The sequence below is a fragment of the Hippocampus guttulatus genome, chromosome 8 (assembly GCF_054856545.1).
Source record: "Hippocampus guttulatus isolate MCC_2025c chromosome 8, RoL_Hgut_1.0, whole genome shotgun sequence".
NCBI lineage: Eukaryota > Metazoa > Chordata > Actinopteri > Syngnathiformes > Syngnathidae > Hippocampus > Hippocampus guttulatus.
This window is the reverse complement of record NC_141268.1, coordinates 11,560,905-11,587,061: the sequence shown is the minus strand read 5'-3', so window position 1 is coordinate 11,587,061 and position 26,157 is coordinate 11,560,905. Positions and strand designations below refer to the sequence as shown.

At 40.0% G+C, this 26,157-nt stretch overlaps 2 protein-coding genes across 4 annotated transcripts in view; both read left to right on the top strand.

Annotated features, from left to right (window-relative positions):
* syn2b (synapsin IIb) overlaps positions 1-5,473 on the top strand; it is a 53,147-nt gene extending 47,674 nt beyond the window's left edge. For 2 of the 3 annotated variants that reach the window (XM_086117337.1, XM_086117334.1), the window contains one exon: positions 1,647-5,473. In XM_086117337.1, the coding sequence (XP_085973463.1) occupies positions 1,647-1,803 (157 nt within the window). In that variant the 3' untranslated portion in view covers positions 1,804-5,473. The remainder of the gene's footprint in view (positions 1-1,646) is intronic. The other variant, XM_086117335.1, reaches the window with a different exon arrangement.
* Positions 5,474-7,984: 2,511 nt separating this feature from the next.
* The window catches only part of pparg (peroxisome proliferator-activated receptor gamma), a 34,378-nt gene continuing 16,205 nt past the window's right edge, over positions 7,985-26,157 (top strand). Inside the window, exon 1 of the mRNA XM_086118916.1 lies at positions 7,985-8,102. The gene's annotated coding sequence lies outside the window, so the exon portion shown is untranslated. The remainder of the gene's footprint in view (positions 8,103-26,157) is intronic.

Below are 26,157 nucleotides of genomic sequence, written 5' to 3'. Positions count from 1 at the left end.
GCTCTGTCCTCCATTTAATCTGACACATGAGCTAAACCGGCATGGCATTCAATAGGGTGCAGAGCAACACCAAGGCCAGTCTTCAACATCCTTGGCAGTACTGTTTACTTCACGACTCTAGATGGCAGTATTGTGCATGATTAGTGGTACTGTCACGCACAGCAAGCTTTTTCCCACCACAGCTCCATCTAACGGATCTCGTGGCTCACTGCTCCAATTTGGACCCAATGCAAGGCGTCAACACAGCTGAATTGGTTCTCAATCAACCTTATTGAGACAGCCCTTGACCTTTTGGCAAAAATCAAGCCATTGTTGTTGTTTTTTTTGTATAATTTGCCTAATTAACCAACCGCACTACAAACGATTAACACCCACTTTTTGATCTTGGTGGAGGCAACAGTGGCACTAAGATGACCTTTGCCAAAGTTTACTTTCTTTATCTCTTTTTTTATTTTTCAAAAATTAGCCTGCCTATCATGAAAGGTTTTTTTTTCTTTCAAGAAAAATCTTGCGGTCATAAATATATATCTGTGTTGTAGACCTGGCGAATATACTGTACATAATTTATTGTGACTTTAGTCCTGCAACTTTATGATTTATTGTCCGACAATGCTGCAGCTATATTCCTGTAACATTGCACCTTTATTACCTTATCTTTACAACTTTTGCCTCTTGGCGTTAGACTTCATTCTCGTACGCTTTGGAATTTTTTCACACAGTGTTGTGACTTTATTCTTTGTGATATTATGATGGGTTTTTTTCCATGAGTTTTCAAGTTTTTTATTTACATTCAAATTTTCTTCTCATAGTATGATGAACTCATACTAGTGCTTCTCAATATTTTTTTTCTCAGCCCCCCCCCAAGGAAGAAGAAAATATTTTATTCTCCCGAACTGTCCTACGCAACTATAAATAGCATAATTTGTCAAAGAAATTGTAATAAGTACACCCCTGCGTACCATTCAATAATTACTCAAATAAAAAAGGAAATATAGATCACCTTATGACAAAGAATAACTTTTTCTAACATGTTTTTTTTTAGTGTGTTACAAATTATTTGAAGTTTGCCTGAAATTAAAAAATAAATAACTGAATGAGTGTGCCACCGCCACCTAAAGTAGTGGATGTGCAATTGCACTTTGGTTTTTTTTCTCTCTGTACATCCAATTTTATTCCCGAAAATGTAAAGCTTTTTTTTTCTTGCAGCAGTTTGACATTAACCTTGTAACATTACAAAAACATGCCTAAAACATTTTGGTCGTAACATTACAATTTTATTCCTGTAATCCGTACGACTTTTTCACACAACATTGCAATTTTTGATCATTGCATTTTGACTTATCCCTGTAACTAGTTTTTTTATTGATGTATCTTTTTCCTTTGTTGAACGACGCCATACCTCCCCTCAAATTTCTTGCTACTAATCAATCTTGTCAACACAGACAACTGATAAAGTCCATGTCTGGGTTAACAAAGTATGCTAGTGCAGTTCTAGAAGTTCCTATAGTCAAAGCCTCTACGTTTAATGTGACAATGTTTCCCAATGTCTGTCATCCTTCCTCATCCCGTCTTCCTATCTCCTGTCTCCCTTGTGTGCATCCTTTCCTCCCTTGACTCCTTCCCCATTCTCTCTCCTCACTTCCCAGTAAGTCCCAGTCACTGACCAATGCCTTCAACGCCTTCAGCGACTCCTCCTTCTTCCGTGGCGTGTCCGGCTCCGGAGGCGGCGACGGCCAAGACGAGGCCAAGGCCGAGACCATTCGCAACATCCGGAAGTCCTTCGCCAGCCTTTTCTCTGACTAGACACCAACCTCTACCAACCTCCCGCCCTCTAATTACTTCCCGCTCCCACTCCTCATTGGCCAGCGACGGCTTGTTTGACATGTCAATGTGACACAGTCTGAGACGTATGTGTGTTTTCAATTTTAAGTGTACTGTACTGCCTATGTCTGTCCGTCCTGCGTGTCAACATGTTTGTGCGTCTGTGCGAGTGAACAGTGACGCACTCTGGCTCGGATATTAAGTGCATGTCGCTGTGCCAGAAAAGGTGGAATGATGAGTTATGTCACTGATATTCCCTAGATAGCATAGCATAGCATATTACAGAATATAATGTTTATTTTCCCAAAGCACATTAAAGAAACAGAGCTATATGAAAGTATAATATACAATATTGACAGAATGTATATAAAAGTACAGATGCAGTACACACACACACACACACACACACATATACCGGTATATATATATATATATAATGCACAGAACTATCAAGCCAGTAGCTTTTAAGCTTTTATCTGTGACATAACTCGCCGGTGAGTGGCTGGATGTGTAAGTGTTTTAACTACTAGTGATATACTTGATGGCTTCCCTCGTGATTTTCGTAGTAAACCCATTTTTCGATCCCTCTCAGTGAAACTGTGTGTGATTTTAAAAAAGCAAAACAAAAAAACCCACGTCGAATGTGTTTCTGTGTAAATCCAACCTTGGTGTCTCATCTGCCGACTGCCTATCGATGTGAGGGAATTTGTGATATTTTTCTCTTTGTGTGTGTGTGTGTATATATATATATATATATATATATTCACACACACACACACACACAGTATATGTATGTGTGCATGTGTGTGTGTGTGTGTTTGCATGGCTCCTTCCAGAGGCTCCGCCATGATCTTTGGAGTGTCTGCCAGGAGCCCTACCAGTGTTGACTTTTGCCTTTCGTTGCCTCTCTGTCTCTCTCTCTTTCTCTCCTTCTCTTTCTCTCTTTCTCGTTCTCTTTCTCTCTCTCTCTCTCTCTCTCTCTCTCTCTCTCTCTCTAGATGTTGTAGCCTTTTATCGTGTATTCAAGTCACAGCTTTGTTAGCTGTGCAGACCTGAGTCGACTTGAAATTCATTCATCGGTTAATTACAAAAACGAGGGGGCAAGACCGAGGCTTCCGATTCAACTTTCTCCTTGAAGCTCCACGATTCAAAACGCAGAAGGGCCAATCACAGAGTGGCACAGAATTCATAGATAACCTTTTTAAAAAAAAACAGTAGTTGTGCTTATTTTATTATTGTATCGTATTATTGTATTGTGTTTCCAGGAAGCTAATCAACTACAGATAAACAGAGAATGTGGCTAAAGCTATGCGCTCATCACCGTAGTCATTTGAATCCTTTCTTTCTCTGCTCCAAGGTAAAAAAAATGTGCTTGTATAACACGTAAAAAAGGTATGCTGTTTTTAACCTAAAACACACACTATTAAGATAAGGACTACTGGGGTGACCATCTCTCTTGTTACCAAATTTAACCAGCAAAGTTAAGCTAAGCAAGCTAATCTGAGAGGCTACGTTTTCAAAACCTCAAATGAATCCATAAGAATGCAGTCTTTATTTAAAGCAACGTGGTGAAGGTGATTTGGACCCTATCAAATATTAAATGAATGCATTTCAAAGAGGAAAAAGACGCATGTCTGTTGTCGTGATTGGTGATTTTCTTGTTTCACCTCTTGTGTCGATCTTTCTATGGTATCGTAAGTTGTTAATTATGCTCATAAGAAGACATTGAGACAGTAGTGCAATAACACCCTGACATGACTGTTGAATGGTGTCAACCTATTATCAATATGAATATGAACATCCATGTGAGATTTGTGTATCTTTTAGACATCTTCCCCTTTGACATTCCTTTATGTGAGGACCAACTCTGCAGCTTCAACAGTGAAATTGGCAAAGAAGAAGAAGGGGGATTTGACACGAGCAGTCTTTGGTCTCATTTAAACTAGTCTAACTATTTCCCCCCATTGGTGCGGTTCATTCATCCAGTCACCGACCAATCAACAGGTACGGGTCAACTTCTTGGTCTTCCATTGCAGAGGCTGTGACCAAAGTTGTAATGCTGAACCGTATTTTTGGTGTTCACACTTGAGATGAATTGAACCCGAGTTTGGTGGAATTCATTTGTCAAACTATTTCAAACCACAACTGAATGGCGTTGAGTAAAGCTGTGTCAACAATCAGGCTTGGATGGGTTAAAATGAATTTCAGTGTGGTTCATTTGGTTATTTGACCCATGGTGTGCACAAGATAAACGCACCGTGACCACTTCTGGTTGTGTTCACACATTTGGTTTTGGTTTGGATGAACTCTGGTCCGGTTGCTCTGCTTGTACAATTATTTGTGTGAACATCTTCTTAACTCTGGTTCTCAAGGAACAAGCCGATCAAACCCGCTTGGGAGGTTGTCTTGATCCGCTTGCAAGTGAACCCTGGTCCTGTTTGATTAACTTTATGGTGGCTTGATTAGGCTCAAGCATCTGAGGATCTCTTAGCAGGAGTTACTTGGTCAAGTCTTAACATCTATCAATGGAACCGCTTGAAAAAGTAAAGTCGGGTACAATCACAAGTATGGTTTGGTTCACTATATCTCAAGTGTTAACACATCCCTTTGTTAGGAACTCTGGTGTGATTGCTCTACTATTGTTGTCTGTTTTGTCATTTATGACCGCGATCAATAGACTCACTTGAAGTGATGTCGGCCACATTGCAAGCGAGCTCTGATGCTGTTTGGTTCAATAAATGTCAAGGATAAATTCTACACTTGTCAGATTTGATTCCATTAAAAGGAACTCTTGTGCGGTTGTTCTGTTGGCACAATTAATTTGATCAAGTGTGAACACAGATCAATGGAACCGCTTGAAAAGGTAGTCTTGGCCGCATTGAAAGTGAACTTTGGTAGGTCCGGTTCATTTTATCTCAAGTTTGAAAACTGCAAAGGAACAGACCAGAGTAAAAATGACAACATAAGCATATGAAAATCGTTGGTTTAGAACCGTACCTCGCTTCACGGTGGTGGAAAACAAGCTCAAGTCTGATGAGAACCAATCAGGCCAAAGGGTGCTAGCCCATTAAGTGTGAACTAGTTCTGAATTAAATGGCTGCCCGGACAGGATCCTCTTCTGTTTAGTGTGCACCGTCGTGTCAATGTGTCATTAAGAGTATATCCCTCATCATGTTGCCAACAAGTAACCTTATTGTATGTGTGAATTTATGTATGTATGGATTTATCGTATGAACAGACGGGTGACGAAAAAAGGAGAAATCTGGTTCAAGAGAACGGAAAAGTCTTGTGTGTCCAGTATTTAATCATGGAAATAATAAGACAGCTAAATCTAACCGTAATGTTATGATTTCTTAATCCCACCGTCATGTTTGCCTGTCAGTGGTTGAAATTATGCTATGTTGGTTTTAACACTCACTTGTCGCCCATCTGTATGTGCCATCTTAGGAGTTGATTTATTTTGTAATAAATGGATTGATTTATTTATTTTTGGGAGGCTCTATATTTACGGCAATCTAGTAACAGATTTTGGTTTTTGTAGTGACTGTTTATATTTGTAACCGCAAAATAGTGCTTCGCATGACCTGGTGACTGATGACGCTGTCATTTATGTATAGATGATTCACGTTAATAAAGATGTGGCTCCATCTTCCCTCAGATGAAATCTAATTGATTCTGCGGTGGGCTTGTACCTGCTCATTTGACCACCAGATGGCGATCTACGCGTGTGACAATGTCATGTGGTATTTTATTCATTAGTATATGTACAGTCAACTACAGCACAGTCGACTACATGACTACCGGCCCTTGTGGTTCATGGGACTTAAACTTATGTGATATAATGTTAAACACAACACACAAGTATTGTATGTGGTATAGCATTTAAATATGGCTGCTAACTCTGGTGGTGGCGAGCATGGCCAACGAACGGTTTACATCTTCACTCCCTGCACTCACACAATGGGCTCAAAAGCACAACCCCAATTGCAAAAATACCCAAATATTTTTGATTCGTTATGACTGTAACCCATTATATTATCACATCTACACACAAAAAGAAAAAACGGTGGATAACTAGTAAAATCAGAGTCCAGTAAATACGTGTTCAACTATTTTTCTATTTATTTTCAAGAAAGGATTGGTAACAAAAATACTTATAATATCTCATGTTTCAGTGTTGTCAAGAGTGAAGATAATTTGTAAGAAGCATCAAGTTGACGTAAATGATTTGCCTTTGTGGGCCACCTAAAATGATGTCAGTAGTCGGATCTGGCCCTCGGGCCTTGACTTTGACACCTACAGTATATAGCAGATGTTTGCTTCTTTTTACCGAAATGTTGCTTAAAATCTAATTGCAAAGTTGTTCACAATGAAAAAATGTTATTGTGTTCTTATCACTGTGTGTGGTGTACCTTAAAACATCACAAATCTCCTCTCCCAAACCAGATGTCCATGGCTTGGGGGAATTCCGCGTTGATGACACATAAGTAAATATAGAACAGGTTTAACATTTACAATATTTGATTTTGAGTGTTTTTCCGAGCAGATCGATGAGGGAAAATCACTCTCAACACACTCCACCCTGCGGGATAACTGTTCAGGATAATCTTGGAGGCATCCAAGAATCAAAACTTTGCTGACTTTGATTGGAAGGAATGCGCAACTTTAGCTCGATTGCTGATATGTGTGCACGCTGCCTTACTTGAAAGCCGCGTAGGCGAGTCTCGTGCAAATGGGAAATGATGGAACATTTTGAAATACCAAAGTCTTCCACCCATGGGAAATAAGAACTGCTGGGATTTGTTCACAGGAATTACAGATTAGACAGCAAAATACTCTCGAGAGAACACTTGTACGTTCAGAGTAACTAATTCCAGTCAGTGGAACTCCATGAATAGTCATAAAATGGACTAGCACCAAGTATTAATATTAAGATTTTTGTTGAACACAATTGCGGGCTCTTCATATTCCATTGTTGCAGTAAATAGTCAAACTTTTACTTCTAGCTATCAGTGACATCAAAAAGAATTTAGTTGATCCATGGGGGCATCACAAATGTCACTAATTTCTAATAATCTAATTTATCTGACCAAAGTACAAAATAGATATGGAATTAGACATGGCTAGTCTGATCTTTTTTCCCTCATTAATAAAACAATTCAGTTCATGGTGTAGTCTGCCTTCCGTTTGAAATCAGCTGGGATAGGCTCCAGCAACTCCCCTGTTCAGGATGAATGGTGTTGAAAGTGGATGGATTGATAGATCGTTGTTGTTGTTAAATATATGATATAAAAATAATTTAAAAATATTCACAACAATAAAATATATCTACCTTCAAATATCAATGTCAGCGTCATATACAGTAGTGTTAGGCGGAGGAATTTCAAAAGTTATTCGTCGAGATGGGAGAAGGTACAAAATTATTGGCTCTGTATCCACATTTTTGGTATTTTTGTTTGGTTGTGTGCTACGAGATTGGCTCAATAAAGTTGGGGAGACATTTCTTTAGCTGACATTGAGGGATCAGACTCTTTTGTGGGGAACATCAAATATCTGTTTGTTGGTTTAAGAATGTCCGGGAAGTAGCCAGTTGTCGGTGGAACTAACGCTTGTTTGTTTATTGAACATAAAAACATGTACAGTAATAAATTGACAGAAAGTAAGGTAAGTAAATAGTAAAAAGGAAAGAGAAATCAGTCATCATACAACACAATTATTATATTCAAAGGAGTAGGAAGAAGTAAAAAACGTATCTAGTCCTACCCCATGTCATGCATTTATATATATAAATAGATCATTTTTACGCATCGTAAATTAACTTTTTCACTTTATAGGACACAAATATTCCACGTGGTTATAAAGTGAACCATGGAGCGACATTTCGCTCATGCCAAGTTAGCTGCCGACTTGCTAGTTATTTTCAAAAACGAGTGATGTAAAAAGTATTTTCACTGAAAGTAGTAGTAGCATTTCATATTCTTGTTTGGTGAGCAAACGATGGGTTTGGTTGAGTTTTCACAACTTGAAAAGCGAAGCCGGAGCGAACAAGCCACACTCGTTTCATTGGATTTATATCACCGGAAAACAACGACTGCTTGTTGTGTAATTGAGTACATTTGGCGCTTCAGCGGCACCTCCGAGATGGATGCGAGGAGGAGGAGGAGGAGCGGGGGAAGAGACTGACGAGAGGCCGGCAGTCGGAGTAGCGGAGGTAGCCACAACTAGGAGAAGCCACCGTGGAGAAGAAACAGAGCTCCGCAGCGGATTAAAAATTAAGACGGGTAAGTTTTATTCCACCTTGGCGTGATGTGTGGGTGGGGTGTGCTGACAAGTTATTTCCTTTATTTTGTTTTCTTTTATTTATTTTTAACCGAACCGAGCGGTACTCTTTGGGTCGTCTAAACCGTTCGCTGCACACTTGGCTGGGCGAGGTGTCCACCGGGACACGGGGGTGGTGGGTGGCAGTGATGGGTGACTAGGGGGGTGCGGTTAAAGGACTCACCAGTGGCAGCCAGTCAGGTGCTCTTGGTCCACACTTTGACTGTGACTTTGACATGCAAACACCAGGCAGAGACTTTAACAATCAAGTTGGTCGTAGTTATTTAGGTAAGTTTTCTGTATTTGTGGGGTTTTTTTAATCTCTTTTTCTTATGTGGGTGTGATTCAATGATCTGTTATGTAGTGTAGAATGATGTTGCTCAACCTTCTTTCCGACATTGTTTTGTTGAAAAGGTGCTTTGTTTGTCATGACTCATCACAATGTGGACATGGATGCACATTTGCTGAGTCACTGCAGAGTGGTGAAATTACACTTTTTCCCTCATGTCACATATGGAGAAACGTACTTATTTTGAACATATGTGATAACATCAGGGTCATCGTTTGAGTGACAGGGTGACGATCAAATATTGGGGACCTCAACTGGTCACCATCAGAGGACCCCACCTCTCGCAAAATCTGTTATAAAAGTCTAACCAAGCCAAAAGGGGTAAAAAGTGCCCCAAAATAGCTTTCTGAAACACTTTTATGAACTACTCTTTTAAAATGCTAAATTTAAATTTGGATCATTAAGGAACTGAGAAGGAAAGTAACAACAAATGGAAAATCCTCTAATTCATTTTTTTTTTTATAGAATACAGCAGAGTACAGCAGAATACAGAATACAGCAGTCAAACCTGATATATTTACATGGATGTGTTCAGTTTCTGTAGTCACTGAGTCTTAAAAAAAGCATATCCAATATGTATTTTATATATATATTTATTGTATATGTCTGTATGTGTTTATACAATATATATGACAAAGAAATTACAGTACAGTGCATAGGGAAATGTCTTCAGCTGTGCACACTCAAAGTGATACAATTTGGAGCTCAGAAAAAAACATTCTGGATAAATACATCATGTTGGAAGTTCAAAGCTGATGATGTTCTGTGATGCCAACAAGTCTTGTGAGACTTCAGCTCTGCAAGCACTGAGACCATTCACTCATGGATGGCAAAACATTTTGAGGAAAATGTTTTCCATTCCAAGGGCAACCCCTTTACAAATGGGAAGGAACATTTGAAACATAATTAGCTGCCATTCAAGTGTTGTATACATGCACCTGACATCCGCAGTAGTTGAGCCTTTCTACAAAAAGGATACAACTTGGAGTTTAACCAAAATGGATAAATATGCCCCAAAAGTCCTACTCACGAATAACACCGAATCAAGTGAGGCTTCAGCTAAGAAAGTTTCTAAATGACTGGTTAAATAGATTTTTTTTCTGATTCCAGGATCGAAATTCTAGCGTAAATTTCATATAGCATAATGAGCTGCGGAACACCGGAGAAGTTTCCCAGCACATTTTTTTCTGTTTTAACAAATGTGCCACGTGTGTTCACAGAGTGAGTAGTTTTACTTTAGTCTTATTAGTTTTGGACAATTAATCAGTTAGAATGATTATTTCGAGTCCATTTTTCTAAAATATTTTATTGGTGGCAACCTAGTTTCAAGTGAGTCCATCTTGATGTGCACTGCTTTACATGAACAACACACCGTCAAACAAAGTGTTTATACATGCGTTTTAACTAAAGGAACCGAGGAGGCACTGAATTTCACATTATTTGTAATTTTTTTTCCTTTTTAAATTTTTTTTAATTCAAGTTGATGCTGGGAAAGAAAACCTGCTGGAAAAAAAACAGCTTCAAAGATTGTTTGGTATCAGGAGAAATAAAGCAAATCCCAGAACGGAAAAAACCCCCAAAACTTTGTTTGAATAATTGGCTTCATCCATCCATCTTCAATAATCGCTTGTCCTTACTGGGATCTCGGATGTACTGTAGCCTATCCCAGTTGACTGTGAGTGAGAGACGAGATCCCCCCATGGACTAGTTCGACAACCAATCCTGAGATATATAGTTGAACAAACAACCATTCACACTCATGAACCTCATCAATGAAACTTACTAGGATGGTTTTGGAATGTGGAGGGAAGCTGGCACTCGGGGAAAATTGATGTTTATGGGATGGGTGAGGATGTTAAAATTACTTTTAAGGAAATAAAAAGGTAGAGAGAAGCATCATTTGGACTTTTTTTTTCTCTTAGGTTTAGTCAAACTCTCCAGCACCTAAATCTGTCGGATGTGCTGCTGTTACGCAATTGTTCAAGTCGCCAGAGCGTGCCGCAATGACGAGCGGGTGCCGCCGGTTTTTGTAGAAAGTAGAAAGGAGCCGTTCAAACTTGCACGCCGCAATGCCAAAAGCAGACAATTGGCGCGACCGTTTCGGTTAATGATGACATCATGCAGCAGCATCAAACAATCATTGTTTCACACATGGTTGTTGGGGTTTTTTTTCCCGGAAGATTAATTATTATTGGAATTAAAGTATCACGTAATCCTGTAAACAAAGAACAAATGGGGAAGTTTAACTGGATGTTGGTCAGAATAATCAAAGGGAAAAAAAATGAACATTTCAGCACTGATGCAACATGTCTATTTTAAATTAGGGGAACTTAAAAGTATATATCTTGCAGGAAAATCTTTTTTTAGACGAGGTTATAAAAGTTCTCAGAAGGATCATCCCTGGTTCAGTGAAAAATGAAACTTTTTGTCAAAACCTTTTTGGGGGATAGGAATGCTCCGGTATGGGTAGCACATCTGTTTGTGTTTATTACGTTGATTGAAGTAGAGAAATAAACTGTTGATTAGTTCATGGTTCATTTGTTGGTTCATTCATGGTTCAAACTCCACACAGGACTGCCAGAGCCGGAATCCAACTCTGCACCTCTGCACTACGAGGCGGACGTGCTAACCAGTGGCCCACCGTGCCGCCTTTCCAGAACTCCTCTCCTTCCTTTTGTATCGCAACAGTATTTTATAGCAATACTGCTAACTCGTGTACAGTCAGAGAACGTAACAGAAGTGACACACATTTTTGAGACACTGCATACACTTCAATCGGACACTTATAATTTATTTTCCCAAGCCACACAGAGCAGCAGCGTAAGAATGAAAGTGCCATATGTGACTCCGCAGCCCCGGCCTAACCTATCGGACCAAGACCTTAATGTTAAATAAATCAAATATTGTTTATTGTAATACAGATTCATTTATTACTTGTGTTTGATAAAACAAAAATCGGAAAGGGACCTAGAAAAAGATTCCCTTATTAAATCACAATTTCAATGTTGAGGACCCAAAGAAACTATAAATTCATGATACTTCAAAATTGTTCAGCCCTAGTGTGAATGGTTGTTTGTCTGAAGTGGACCATTGCCCCCAAAAATTTACCCTTTCCGCTAATCAATGCACATCAACCAAAGCGCTGCAACAGAAAAACTGTAATCTGCCGAGTTTTGAGGCTCCGCTTACAATATATTGTTTTGTATTTTTTTTCCTTTTATTTATGAAACCACAAAAACAGTATGATTTTCAAGAAAGAATCAAATGACCACAAAAAGAGGAAACGGGCAGGGAATAAGGAGGGTGTTTGGATGGCTGTGGCAGTGATGGATTAGCCCAATTACTGACTGTAACTGTGCATTTTGGCAATGGAGACTCTCCACGCTTTGCTTTTTAGCCGCAGGTGCCTATGAATTTTTCATTTTAATTGTAGTCTTTTGTGTTGTTGTTCAGTCTCAAAACCATCATTATTCTTACCGAATATTTTTAGAATTTATTATTCTATGAGGCGGCACAGTGATCGACTGGTTAGCACATCCATCTCACTGTGTAGCGGTGAAGGGTTCGATTCCGGCTTCGGCCTTCCTGTGTAGAGTTTGCATGTCCTACCCCCGTGCCTGTGTGGGGTTTCTTTGGGAATTCTGGTTTCCTCCCACTTTTCAAAAAGAGGCATGGTAGTTAAATTGAATGCTTTATATAGAGTACCTCGGTGTGATTGTGAGTGTAAATGTTGTCTTTGTGTGCCCCACGTTTAGTTGGCAACCAGTTCAGGGTGTCCCCCACCTACTGCCCAACGACAGCTGGAATAGGCTCCAGCACACCCACGACCATCGTGAGGATAAACTGTTTCGGATCATGGATGAAGGGATGATTATTCTATTGAATTGTATCTATTAACCAAATAATTGCATAACCTTTATTTTGCCATAAAGTACAAATGCTTTTAATTCCGGAAATCTTGCAATCTTGTAGTAATTTTCATAAGCAATTTTTCTAATTCTTTACTTTGCTTTTAAATCTCTTTAAATGCTTTTAAATGTTGTACTTTTAATTACAGCATGTGAAGCATATTGAGTTATGCAATCAATCAGTGATTCTTTTGGGACTAGCCATCCATCCATCCATCCATTTTCTGAACTGCTTTATCCTCACAAGGGTCGAGGGGCGTGCCGGAGCCTGTCCCAGCTGTCTTTGGGCAGTCAGCGGGGGACACCCTGAACCGGTTGCCAGTCAATCGCAGGGCTCACATGGACGAACATCCATCTGCGCTCACACTCACACCTAGGGACAATTTAGAGTGTTCAATCAGCCTGCCATGCATGTTTTTGGAATGTGGGAGGAAACCAGAGTACCCAGAAAAAAACCCATGCAGGCACGGGGAGAACATCCAAACTTCACACAGGGAGGCCGAAGCTGAAATCGAACCCGGTACCTCTGCACTGTGAGGTCGACACACTATCCACTGGTGCACCGGGCCACCATGGTACTAGCCAAACAACGTGAAACATTTTCATTTCTTACTAAATGCCCGATGATACAGTACTCCCTCTCAATTTGGGATCCTCCTCACCCCCCCCCCCCCCCTCAAAAAAAAGAGTTATTCAATAGATTTTACAAGAAGCGATATCACACCAGAGAGACTGATTAACTCACCAACCTTTTTGAAACCGATGCAGTTACTGGTTTGGTCTTTGTTCCAAAAAGTAAAAACATGTTTGCAAATGGCTTATGCTGATTAAACATAAAAGATCATCCGTCTGTTTTCGTGATGTGCTTTCATGCACCCTGTAACCTGATAACATGATAAGATGTCCACTGTAGTAACCACTGTCCCTGAAAGGGTCATATAAATTCTCTAAATGATTACTCGATTTCAAAAATAATTGTCAATTTGATAAGCAATTTGTTGTTGTTTAATCGATTAATTTTGACACTTTTAGTTTTTCGTCTACATGTGCCCTGCAATTGGCTGGTGACCACTAAACACTTCTCTCACCAAAATGTGAGCTGGGATGTGCTCCAGGTCACCTCCAAGCCGAACGAGGACAACATGGAATGTCTTCATCAGTTACATGGTTTAACCCTTTCCTGTACTACATTTTAACATTATTAACTGTCGTACAAGTGTGAAAATAAGTAAACCAAAATGAAAAGAACACTTCATCTAATAATGAAAATTTCCATGCAGATGCATCTTACGCACGCTGGTTAAAAAAAAAAAGGAAAAAAAATCAGAATTGTTTTAACAAGATGCCCTAGTGGTTGGTACATCTGCTTCACAGTCCTGACGTTTGGGGTCCGGATAATCCATCTTCCGACCCCATTCCCCAACAAACTGCACGTTAGTTTCATGGAAGACTCTAAATTGTCCAAAGAATCAAATTTGAGTTTGAATGGTTGTTTGACAAGCTGTACCCTGCGATGGTTTGTCCTGTTTCCCTCGGCAAGAGTCAGCTGGAATAAGCTCCAGTAGACCCGAGGCAGTTCACAGAACATGCGGTGCATAGTCTCGTTCTTTTCTTCTCATTTCATTTTTTCTCTGTTGAGAGCGGCCGATTGCCTTGTGTTGACCAAAATGGCAAAGAACAAAAGCATGCAAACTTCACTCTGCTCGCTGAAGGTCTTGCGAGATGCGGTCAAGTTACAGTCAAGTTGCAATTTTGTGCGTTTCATTTTTTCAAGTTTTTTTTTTTTTTGCTTTAACATTTAAGGTGTCCTTCAGAGTGTGAGATTTTATTTATTTTTTTGTGCATTATTTAGATTCGATTGAATTGTATTTGATTTTTATCCAATAGTTTGAATGCTACTTGGAAAAAAAAATAAGCTCCAGCATGAACGCCGTTTATGATGTGTGAGTAAATGGTGTGAATGAATGACTGAGACTTTGCTCCGCCGTCATAAATGAAGGGAGTGTCTCAGATAGCATACCATCGTATGTTTATGTTGCCTCCTCACATGGCTCGGCGGTGGCGTGCTTCAATAGACATGTTTGCATTTCTATTTTTTCCACTCTGCAGATAAGCAAGATTAATAGCATGCAAACAAACTCGGACGCTTAATAACTGACACCAAGTTGTGGGCCGAGTTTTAATTGTAAGATTGTGACCGTTTTTTGCTGGGAGCCAACCTTTGATTTCGCTTTATCAGGGAGCACAAGCTCTTGTTGATATAGTGAAGGTTTAAGGTTTAAGGTCAGCGTTTTATTTATTGTATTGTTTTTTTAAATTAGATGCAATTATTAACAGTAAAGGCCAGTCATGTGACCTCTTGCAGGTCTTCTTCCAACAGAATTTTAGACTGAAAAACTTGTCTTAATGGAAAAGTGGTTAATTACATTTCTAATGCCATCATAGTAGCTTCCCTATTGGACTATTGTCCGTTGTCCATTGACCATATTTTAAGCCAGCTCCACAAGTACATTTTAGGATATGATTATGCCACCGCGGGATTTGATGGTTAGCACATCTATCTTAAAGCTCAGAAGTTCTGGGTTTGAATCACGGCTTAAAGCCTGCTCTGTTTGTTTTTTATATTTTCTCCATTCTTGCATGGGTTTTCTTTAGGTACGGCGGCTTTTTCGCACATTTCAAAAACATTCGTGGTAGGTTCATTGAAAAAAAAAAAGAGGTCAATAACCCTAAAAGAGAATTGAACTTGTTTGTGCTGTGTGGTCCCTGCGATTGGCTGGCAACCAGTTGAGGGTGAAGCTGCAAAGTCAGCTGGGATAGGATCCACCTCACCTGTGACCCTAATCAGGACAAGTGCCTGAGAAAATGGATATTATTTCATATCTGCTTCAGTATTTTTATTTGGTTATTGAGGAGTGTAATGTTAAGTCAACGTTTTGATACGCACTGTATGCTGGGTTTCAACCACATGGTCGAGTTTACATTTGGTACAGCAAGGGAATAGTTTTAATGACATTCAAAATGAAAAATCTGCAAACTGTTCTCATTGAATTCCACAACAAATTAAAATCTGCACAAATAACCACTATCATGTTGAAAAAAAAGAAGAAAAATACATATCACATCAGCTCAAAGCTTTCTTTGCATATCACAAAGCTTTCTTTGCGTTTTAAGAAAGTGTGAATTGTTATTCATAAAAACACTAATCATTTGTTATTGTGCTGAAATGCTATTGGAAGAAGCACTTTGCATTGCAAATTAATTTGACATCCACTAACCAGAGGCTGAGTTTCACTCTATTTGTTTAGGATGCGAGCTGATAGCAAAAGCACAAGACATTTACACTTCCTGTCTCTCACTCAAAAATCTGAATCCATACTGTACCTACTGTTTTTCTGTGGGTGTAAAGGTAATTGGTGAAGAAACATCATTCTTAACAGTTGTGCAAGTGAAAAAGAAAACAACGCCCTGTAAAATAAAACTAACGTAAAGTTCTGAAGAGGCCTCGACCTATTGGTGTTTTGCAGGTGTGTGTAAGTAGTGTCAAGTCAGTGTATTTACATTCGCACCTGCTTGGTTGAATGCATTTGTAGACTCGCCTTTAAAATTTCCATCGTGTCATCTTTCCTGTACATTTAGAAAAGGGGTTCATCTTTAAGAAAAATAAATAAATAAAAAACAGCCCATAAAATACAACGCTTGATCTGTTTAATATCAATGGAGACGCAGGATCAAGCATGTCTATGGCGTTAGTGGTGGATAGTGGACTTGGAGTTCCCCCTCCGGGTGATTGCACACCCACCGGCCCCTTCCAAGTGGAACTCCCTTCTGACGAGCAAAGGAAGGTGCCAGCAAGGAAAGTCAATTCGCTCGAAACGAGAGGAAACAATGAGCTGTAGCCTCAGCAAAGAGAGAAGATTAGCTTGACCACTGAGGTGAGACAAGAGCGGAGGGCGTTTTCTATTTCATCCACCTCCTCCCCACACACATGACACGTTGTTGACAGGAAGTCGATGAAATCTTAGACCAGGTGAAAGCAGGTCTAAGTTGTGGCGCAGGTAGTGTATAACACGATTTTGACAGATGTGATCCAGGCACAGGTTGACAAATTCTGCGCTCCGCTTCTGTGGCGGATGTCATCATAGTTCAATCCTAAATATGAATCAGCGTGCACTGAAACCTCTGAATAATTATAGGAATCAATTCATTGATTTCTATAAGAGCACCCCGAATATCTGTGTTTGGGGGTGTTGTCACATGTACGAACGATCGAGGAAAGAAAGAAAACCATGCTCAGAGTTGCATTTGCTGAAGAAGTAGCATAGCGTGAAGATGTACAGTACATCGTTAGCTTTGTCACGTGAGAACATGAGTGCAGTATTTGCAGTGTTTTCTCGTGGTCTGTCTTCAAAGGCTTGTGTCAACTATGGTGGTCAACTATGGTTTACGGTTGACTTCATTATGTACTTGGGGGGTCCTCGTTTAATGACTGTCCTGACATGGAGTGGATATAAAAAGTCTGCACACCACTTTTGCACTCCTATTCTCAAGCCAGATGTTTGTGATAGAAAAATGAGACCAAAATGAAGCACTTGAAAATTTACCCCCCATCATTCATGTGAGCTTTACAGTGTTAAAAGTCACATGAATGCACATGAAAAGCTTTGAAATTATGTATCTTTAGTCTCAGCTTTTCATATCACTAAAATGGCATGTGAACAGGGGTGTGTAGACTTTTCAAATCAACTGTACATGGTTTTGATGTTACGAATGATGTGCAATGAGCTATTTTGCGCAGGGAAGTACGAAGACGTGGGCACGCAGTACAAGTTACTATTTTATAATACAACAAATGTGCAGTGATACAGGAAGTCCTTGAGCACGTGAAAGAGTCCAGTGATGAAGAATATTGATCAACAAGCACATAGAGGTTATCAATATTGTAATCTTGTCACAAACACACATTGAGCAAAATTGGCACACATATTCACACACTCCTTTTGGCATTTATTTTATTTGGTTCTTGTTGAAAATGGGCCCACCCAAATCCTACTACTGGGTGCGGGTCACCGTGTTACTTTTTGTACCGAAGTCATCTTGGACCAATTGGTGAAAACTCTGCTCTTATGTTCGTCCTATGTTTGCAGTGTGATCAGTCCAGAGTGTGTATTAAGTCCCACCCGAATTTTCCCGGGGCTCCAAACACCCCGTGATCAACCCTGAACATAAGTGGTTTCGAAAATATCTGAAAGAAAATATCACAAAGAAGCAATTAGTCACAAACATCAAATGTTAGTCTTTGTCAATTAACCACAGCCATCCAACAACTACCAGTTGTATTTTTGCTTTAGAGACATTAACCAGTAAAGCAACAAAATACACATAGCAACATGGCAATATATTATCAAGTGAAGTATTTCTCTGTCGGTGCACTTTAGCATAATTTCAACAGAGGCAGAATGATACACAGTAGCCTTTGTTCCACTTTCCCCTTTGGAAAGCAATGGGAGTACAATAATTCACAATCTGGTCAAACCTTGTTTCTCCTCAGGGACTGATGCAGATTTTGTGTGCGCACGGCACCACTGATGCATGTGTTGCAAAGAATGCATGACATCCTTCCATTTTTGAGCATTTACCCTGTTCAAGGTCACGGTTGAGCTGGAGCCTATCCCAGCTGGCACATGGCGAGACACACAGGGTAGACCCCAGACAGGTTGCAATATCTTTTGACATCTCGAAGATTACAGAGTGTATTTTTGTAGCCAGGCGCACGTGCTCAATGTAAAAACTGGTACATCTTCATTTTTGCCCGGGGCAAGTCTAGTTTGTTAGTGTTTGGGAATTTGGCAGCCCGCGCTGCGTCTTGCTGGGCATTGCGGCAGAACAAGGGCGTTTTCGATTACACGCCCCTGGCGCACCTGATAATTTGGTGTCAGAAATTAGACTAGACCTTAGACCAACTAAAAGCAGGTCTAAGTTGCGGCGCAGTTGGTGAAATGCAAAATGTTAGATTGGAGCGAAGCGCAGGTAGCCAGATTCTGTTGTGGATGCCATCGTGTTTCATTCATAAACATGACAACCACGTGCATCTAATGCTCTGACATAACAAAATGTATTCACATATGCCTTTCACCAAGCTTGTAACTCAATTTACATGCATCTGAAATGAATCTTCCCCATTGAAATCAAATGTAGTGCCATTTATCCATGAAGTGATTCTGTGTTGAAAGCAAACACAGTTGCAGAAATATCCTAACCTTGCTAAGTTCTGTGTAAAAAGCAAAGGCGACTTAGCTTCTGATGTGGCTATTTTGCAAGACTTTTGTGTTGTGCGAAAATCAACATCAAGTTATGAAGTGACCTGGTTGAGTGTTGCCTTGTGATGTTGGTGAAGTTGGTGTAGGACAGAGCGAGGTTTTTGTCAATGCAGACCTGAGTCCGTTTGGTGGATTGAGTTTGGCTGACATCTACCTTGAACCTTTGTGTGTTTCAGCTCACACTGCTTTGTTAACAAGAATCACGTCATCTGTCATCATGTTATTCTCTGGAGGCACACTCCCGCGCCGGTAGACAGCTTTTCCTCAGCATTTCGAGGAACAAAGCACGTGCCTTCCTGCCTTCTACCTCAGGCCGTTCTTGCCACGTTGCCTCCTCTCGCCGCTTCGCATCGTGAGACATTGTGGCATTTGGATTCGACTCACATCTAAATTGACCTGAATTGAACTATACGTTGTGTATACAGTACACATGTGTGCTGATACACACTGCTCAGTGCAATACCGCTTTGTGAGTCTGTGTAACCTTGAGGATGTGCACCACTCCTTCCCCTTATCCATTGAAGGAAGCGTTTGTGACTCAAGGGACTCATCAACCATTAACTCATCACTATTTAAAGGAATTGGGTGAAAGTTCATGTCCTCAGATCATTGTGAAAAATTACCGTTCCCCCGCGAGCCGCTAATGGAGCTAACGCACACGCCTGCACACAATGGCAAGTTAAATCTGTGGCGGTCTACAGGTACTCTTGTCAAATTTGTTCAAGACTTATAATAATAAAACGCGCTAGAGATTTTGACACTATTCAAATCTCATAAAATGAATTACAATTTCAACATTTAAAAGAAACAAGATATTTTATAGCAAAGTAAAGAATTAAAAAGTAGATTAGTAAAACAACTAAAATAACGTACAATGTAAGAACAACATTGAAGAAAAAAATATTTTCACAATGCTTGAGGAGATTTAAAAGCACCGTATTTTCATGACCAAAGGTGTACTTAAAAGTCTGAAATTTTCTCCAAAATGGAGAAAAGTCTAATAATGCAGGTCACCTTGTGTATGCATCGGGTTCCAAAATCTGTGAATGCTGTTATGTGACTTCAATGACGGGTCCACTTGACTGACTGAAGTTGTGCCGACATACTGCATATATTGAAGAAAGGCGGACATAACTGAGGACGACATGCGGACATTAAAGTGGGAAGGGTGGGCGTGAAAGAGGACGCTCAAGGCACGCTCCCAGTAAGTGTATATCGTATGTAGTACGTGCGTTGATCAATACAATGCATCTTGTGTTCGTGTTAAATACACAAATAGCACCCGTAAACGACCTTTTAATATGGTGCGCCGTAAGGTCGTGAAAATATGGCAATTTAAATTGGGGCTGAATTCACTTCTGTTGGCTGCTTATTTCATTCATGTGCATCATAACAGCTAAATGCTGCTTCACCATGCTTGCTTTGAAATCTGGGCTCCACTAATTGACCCGAGATTGACCTCAGAGCCCTACTAGGTGCATATTTAATGAGCTTTTCTTGAATATATCCAGGACCGAAACTATTCAGTGATTTATCAGTGACAGAACTTTAGAGTCCGCTGTACGTCTGACTGAGAGTCAGTTTAAAGCCTTTAGGACTGGTGTAATATGTTCTGATCTCTTTGTTCTGTCAGAATCCATCTTGCGGCGTTCTGTATGAGCTGCAGCTATTTGTTGCTCCTTTGAGCGACATGGAATCTGTCAAGCAGAAATTTACAACAATGTTGAAATAACCAAAGTGCTTTGCCATTGCAGAATAAAAGCTGCTTAACATTTCAACCTGGTAAATAGATGGGAAAAATGGCAACTTTTACTGGCTTATGAATAACAGCAACATGTGCTGGGCTGGAGCAGACATGGCATCTGTAAAGCTGAAGCTTATATTGGAGTTTACTGGAAATAAGTGCTGTGCTGAGCGGGATTTTTTTTTTTCAGGCTGTGGGGTTATTTATCATCTACATAGTTAAAAAAAAAGACATGTACAGTATTGGCTGCACTTACACACATGTCCAAGCATGCACTAATGTCCTTATGTATCCTCTTATGTCTTTGTTTGCATGAAAGAGGTGAACTTCAGTTACCCAGCCGTCCTGAGGACACACCTCACTGTCAAGCCACGTGCGTGCGTGGGTGTGTGTGAGTGTGTCTGTGTGTATTTGAACCTGGCAAGCGCAACTTTTCCCATGATAGTAGGTAGAGATTCTTTTTTTTTGGTCTTCGAGACAATAGATTGAAGCGATAAAACAAAAAATTACTCCAGGTTCTCTTCCAAACTGTAACTCCCATGTTGTTGGTGTTTCGAGCTGTTAAACTCACACGTTCAACTTTGCCCTCTGCGTCAAAATAAAACAGTGCAAGTGAATAATTGACAGTGGCGGTCCATTGAGACGGACGGTCAGTCTGCCTCTTCTTTTTGTTTCCTCAAAAAGTTCGCTTCTTCATGACCGCTTTCATCCTTTTCTCTCATTCCTGCAAAGTACACTCAATGTAGAAGTGGGTTTTTATGTTGAAATTGACAATATTATATAGTATAATTTGACACACAAAACAGTGTCTTTTTAGTTTTGTCCTAATGTAAGGGGATCCAATACAAGAGTTTCTCTGTCTTTACAAAGCCAATCAATGCTCATTTTTAAGGAAGTATTAAGATAAAACAAGATATGTATAAGTATTTGAACAGTGAGGCCTTTTGTTTTGCTGCAGACTACACTGAAAATAATGGTGTGTTGCACAAACTAAAATGATCTGGATCCAATTACCAGTAGACTCTCCATCAAATTAAAATTATATCTAAATCCAGATGATTGTCTTGTGTGCAACCACTTGCCAAAATAAAATTGGGTTACTTCTAGTCAGCATTTTTTTTTCAGTTCGAAAATGTTTGACATCCATCCATACATTCATTTTCAAATCTACACTCACTCGCGGGCATGCTCGAGCCTATCCCAGCTGTCTTCGGGGGTACACCCTGAACTGGTTGCCAGTCAATCGCAGGGCACACATAATCAAATAACAAACATACACTCTCACAATCACACCTAGGGACAACTTAGAGTGTTCCGTTAGCCTGCCATGCCTGTTTTTGGAATGTGGGAGGAAACGAGTACCTGGAGAAAAGCCATGCAGGCACGGGGAACATGTAAACTCCGCATTGGAAGGCCGTAGCCGGAATCGAACCCTGCAGCTTTGCACTGTGAGGCCGACGTGCTAACCAGTCGATCACCATGTTTGACATCATTTGATAAATGTACATTTACATCCCGATTAGTTGGTATTTGTAATGCAACACAGATTGTCAGATGAGCAACAGTATTGGGACGTTTGACATTTCTCCAAAAGTTATGATTCAAAATGCTTTAATGTCCAAGCTCAATTTCACTTTTGGATGATTTGAACTAGACAGGGGGAAGCAAGAAAACCTAAGTGTCGTCTATCCTAAAGAAGTAATTGTAAAAATAGAGAAGAAATTGGAGACATTGCATAAACATTAGCTATTGCACGTACAACCATTTACAATGTGCTGAAGAAGAAATAAACCATCGGTGTACTAAGTAACTAATGTCAATTGGGTTGGGTAGACCAAAGAAAACAACAGCTAGTGACAACTTAAATAATTTGAGAATCATAAAGAAGTTTCAGACAAGAGTAGGACTGCAAATTATGATTATTTTAACAACCAAAACATCTGTATTCTTTTGTTGATTTTGGGGGGGGGGGTTTGACAAATCAGATTTTTTTTTAAATCCTGTTTTGATTTCCATTCCTTCATTCAAAGACAGGACATTACTGTATTTTGAATTGACATTGCAGAAGTACACAAACAAATTATGATTAATTGGTTTGGCCAGTCCCGTGTCAGGAAATCGAAAAACAATATTGCTCATTGCAATAGCAACTTTTTATTTTGATTCAACACGAAGATAATCAGCTTGCTTTATTGGAAAACAGAAATCTGAGAATATTTACTGACGAGAGGCTGAAATTCCGAGGATTTGGACAATTTAAAATGAAACTAGGTCTCTTCATGATTAACTGCGTGTCAAAAAGACGTCTTGATTTATGTGACAATCAGTTAGTTGTTAATTAATTGTTGCACCTCTCGTGTTGTGTTCCTCTTCAACATATTGACCCTGCGGTTTGACGCAGATGAAACACTTATTTTCGCATTATCTGCCAAGATTTTTAATTTTTTTTTGTAATAAATATTTTTTCCACGTGTTCCTTCGAAAGGTCCAAATCATCTTTGGTTTCAGGAGAAACTGAGCAAATCCCAGAAGGAACATAAAATCAAAATTGGTTCTGAAGAATAAATTTGTCAATTAAGTAAAGTAAAAAAATAAGTTTAAAAAAATTCAGATTTTATTAAGGCCTTATCACTCATCCATTTTAGAAATTAATTCTAAAGAACTCATTCACTATCCGGTGTCATATTGAGGCATCGCTCCTGTCATACTGACACCGAGTGACTGCGTGGCAGGAGAGAAGTGCAAGTGGCAGCGTCAGGTCGCCTGTCAGACCGAAGCGACAGGAAGTCATCTGCATCTCATGTCTGACACCCCCCCCCCACCACCACACACACACACACACACAAGACAGGCGCACACACATGCCCTTTTAACATTTTCATTTTATGAGACAAGTCCTCATTTTTTCAACACTTGTGCGTGTACATGAAATTACCGGTACATTGTATACAAAGCCATGCGGTTAACATGCACACTGCTTATAGTATAGACGGGTAATCATAAAGTCATGGCCCGGGCACATGATGCTGAGCTGTCTGAACTTCTGCTTAGCTCAGACTGTGTCAGAGAGAGAAAATGTGTGTGTTTGTGCCTGTAGTTCCCTTTCTATTGGTCATCACTTCCTGAGGAAAAGCATGACCACTGTACACACACACACTGGCGAACCTCTTCACTGTTAGTTGTTGGCCAGTGAGCTCATAGTTAACACTCTCTGAATTGATAAGGACAAACAGGGTGAGTGGAACATCGAGTGTGCTTGTGTGTCATTTATGTCAATTTAGCGTCACGAGCAGCCTACGGTTATGACAGTTAATCCCTAAATCAAGTGGCTCCGACTGCCGTGTTATGATTTTATGGTTTCCTTTTTCACCTTATTTGTTGACATGACCTGCAGATCACCTTGCAATTTTTTTTTCTTCTCATGAATGTACCAAATGTATGCAAGTGTTTAATTTGTTGGTTGAACTGTTGTTGTCCTGTTGTAATACTTTTTATCCAGCGTATTCATCTTTTTTAGAGTGACATATCGTTTTAATTATATTTGATGTTGATGATTAAACATGCAGCATGCCAAGCTGACCCGCGAAACAAACAGTACAAATGAATAATTAAGCACAGTGGTGAACAAGTTAGCCTCAAGTGCGGACATTAGTGTGAGTGGTTGTTTGCCGATACGTGCCCTGTGATTGACAGGTGACCAGTACGGGGGGGTACCTCACCCCTCACTCAAAACGACCTATCAAACATTGCACAATGCAGAAATTAGCGTGCGGTGTAATTTATAGCTATGATGACATTTCAGAGGAAAAAAAATCCACCTGTTGTTGAACCTAACCCTTAATTCATAAATGGTACTAAATATATTACTATATTACATAGTATAACATTATTATTATTATGAAAACCTGATGTATCAATGGTTCAATTAGTCCCTCTATTAATTAGAGCTCTACTCTTATCATTTTCCAATTCGTTGTGGGCTGTGAAAGTTCTGAATTCACATGATTCCAATGTTACAGTCTCCTTTTCTGCGTACTTTCGAAGCAGTGTGTCCTCCCCCTCATCCCGACCTCCAATTGACCCCGTCGCGCACCCCTTTCTGTTCTTTTCGGAACATAACGGCAATCAGAATCATAAAGAGATTAGACGGTCGCGGCACAGTTTTACTCAGAGGTGATGTCGGTGGTGGTTTCCAAACCACGCGTCTTGCCAAGCTTTTGAAGCCTGTAACAGTCAATTCAGTACCAACACAGCAAGTGGGTGCCAGACAGGCCAGACCTCTCGCTGGCTTATTTTTTTTCCTGTCGTACTGATGTTTGATCGTGCAAGAGTGGATTGGGGGTCGGGGGGGGGGGCTGTCAGGTATAGCTGCGTAAAAGCAACAACAGCCATTTCGAGGATCCTCTTGATAATTGTTTCATTATCATTCGAAGACCCCCGTACCCCCAGCCCCTAAATGCTTTGCCATAAAAGTCCCAATAAATAACTTTCACTCCAACTAATGTGCAGATGCATTAAAACCCAAGCTGAAGCACTACTTTTTTTTCCAGAATCCTCTGTAAGTCTCTAAATGTTAAGTTTCTAGGATGTGGCCATTGACAAAGTTTACAGATTCTACGCGAAGACATTTGAGAGTTCAGGAAAAAAAAAATAGAAAACAAAACTTCCTGAAGAAGCAACAAATCGTTACCTGTAGGCCTCAGAACAGTAACTTGTTCAGTCCTAATGGTAGACTTTGTAACAGTCATTTTCTTAGTGTCAGTTTAGCTTTTTAAATCGTCACTCGTGGCGACAAGCTGATCACACGCATCGATCACAGAACCCCTTTTTACAGTCCATCTTCGAAAAACAATAGCTTACTCCAAGAACTGCTGTCAGCAATGCTCGCCGTCTCGTGATGACTTCAGTTCGACATCGACGCAGTCGCAATCGTTTTAAACAGTGCTGTGTTTTTCCCGGGTTTGCATTTCATCTTGACCCGATGACGTTTTCCATGGAAGTTAAGGAAAGGTGGAATGAAAGATAGAAGATCTGACCTCTGAAGAGGGCCGACATCATCTGAAAGACATGCCTTTGGCGTTACTGACTCCTTTGATTTCTTACAATTCCCCCATGACAATTTCCTTCGGGAATATGAAATTTGGTTGGACTTGCTTGTATGTTTCAGGGTCACACAAAAGCTGGATCCCAGTGAATTTTGTGCAAGAGGTTTCTTTACTTAGAAACCTGCGTACACTTTTTCATATTTTTCTTGCAATCTGACAATTAGGGTCAAGACAGCGTCAACGCCAACGTCTGTTATGACTTTGATTCTACTTCAGAAGGCCAACCGGGTTGACTTGGATTTAGTTACTAAATCCAAGTCAACCCAATTCAAGTACTAAATTCTAGTACTTGAATTGCATCTGGTGCAGGTGTACCTAATGAAGCGGCTGGCGAGCACAGTTCAATGTATCAGGTTTTTTTTTTTGCAACATTGGACAGTTGTGTCATGTTGTACTGACCATGCAAAAATTAGAATGCTGAGTCATTTCAAAGGCGACGACTGACGCAGACAGGACACGCAGACGCGCCTTTAGTCACTGTCACTGTCAACCACAAGCGGTGGTAAATAACATTTTTTTAGGAAGTGGCAAATATTGCTCCACTTTCCCCTCACACGCACACCACATTCATTGGAATTCTAATATTTGCACC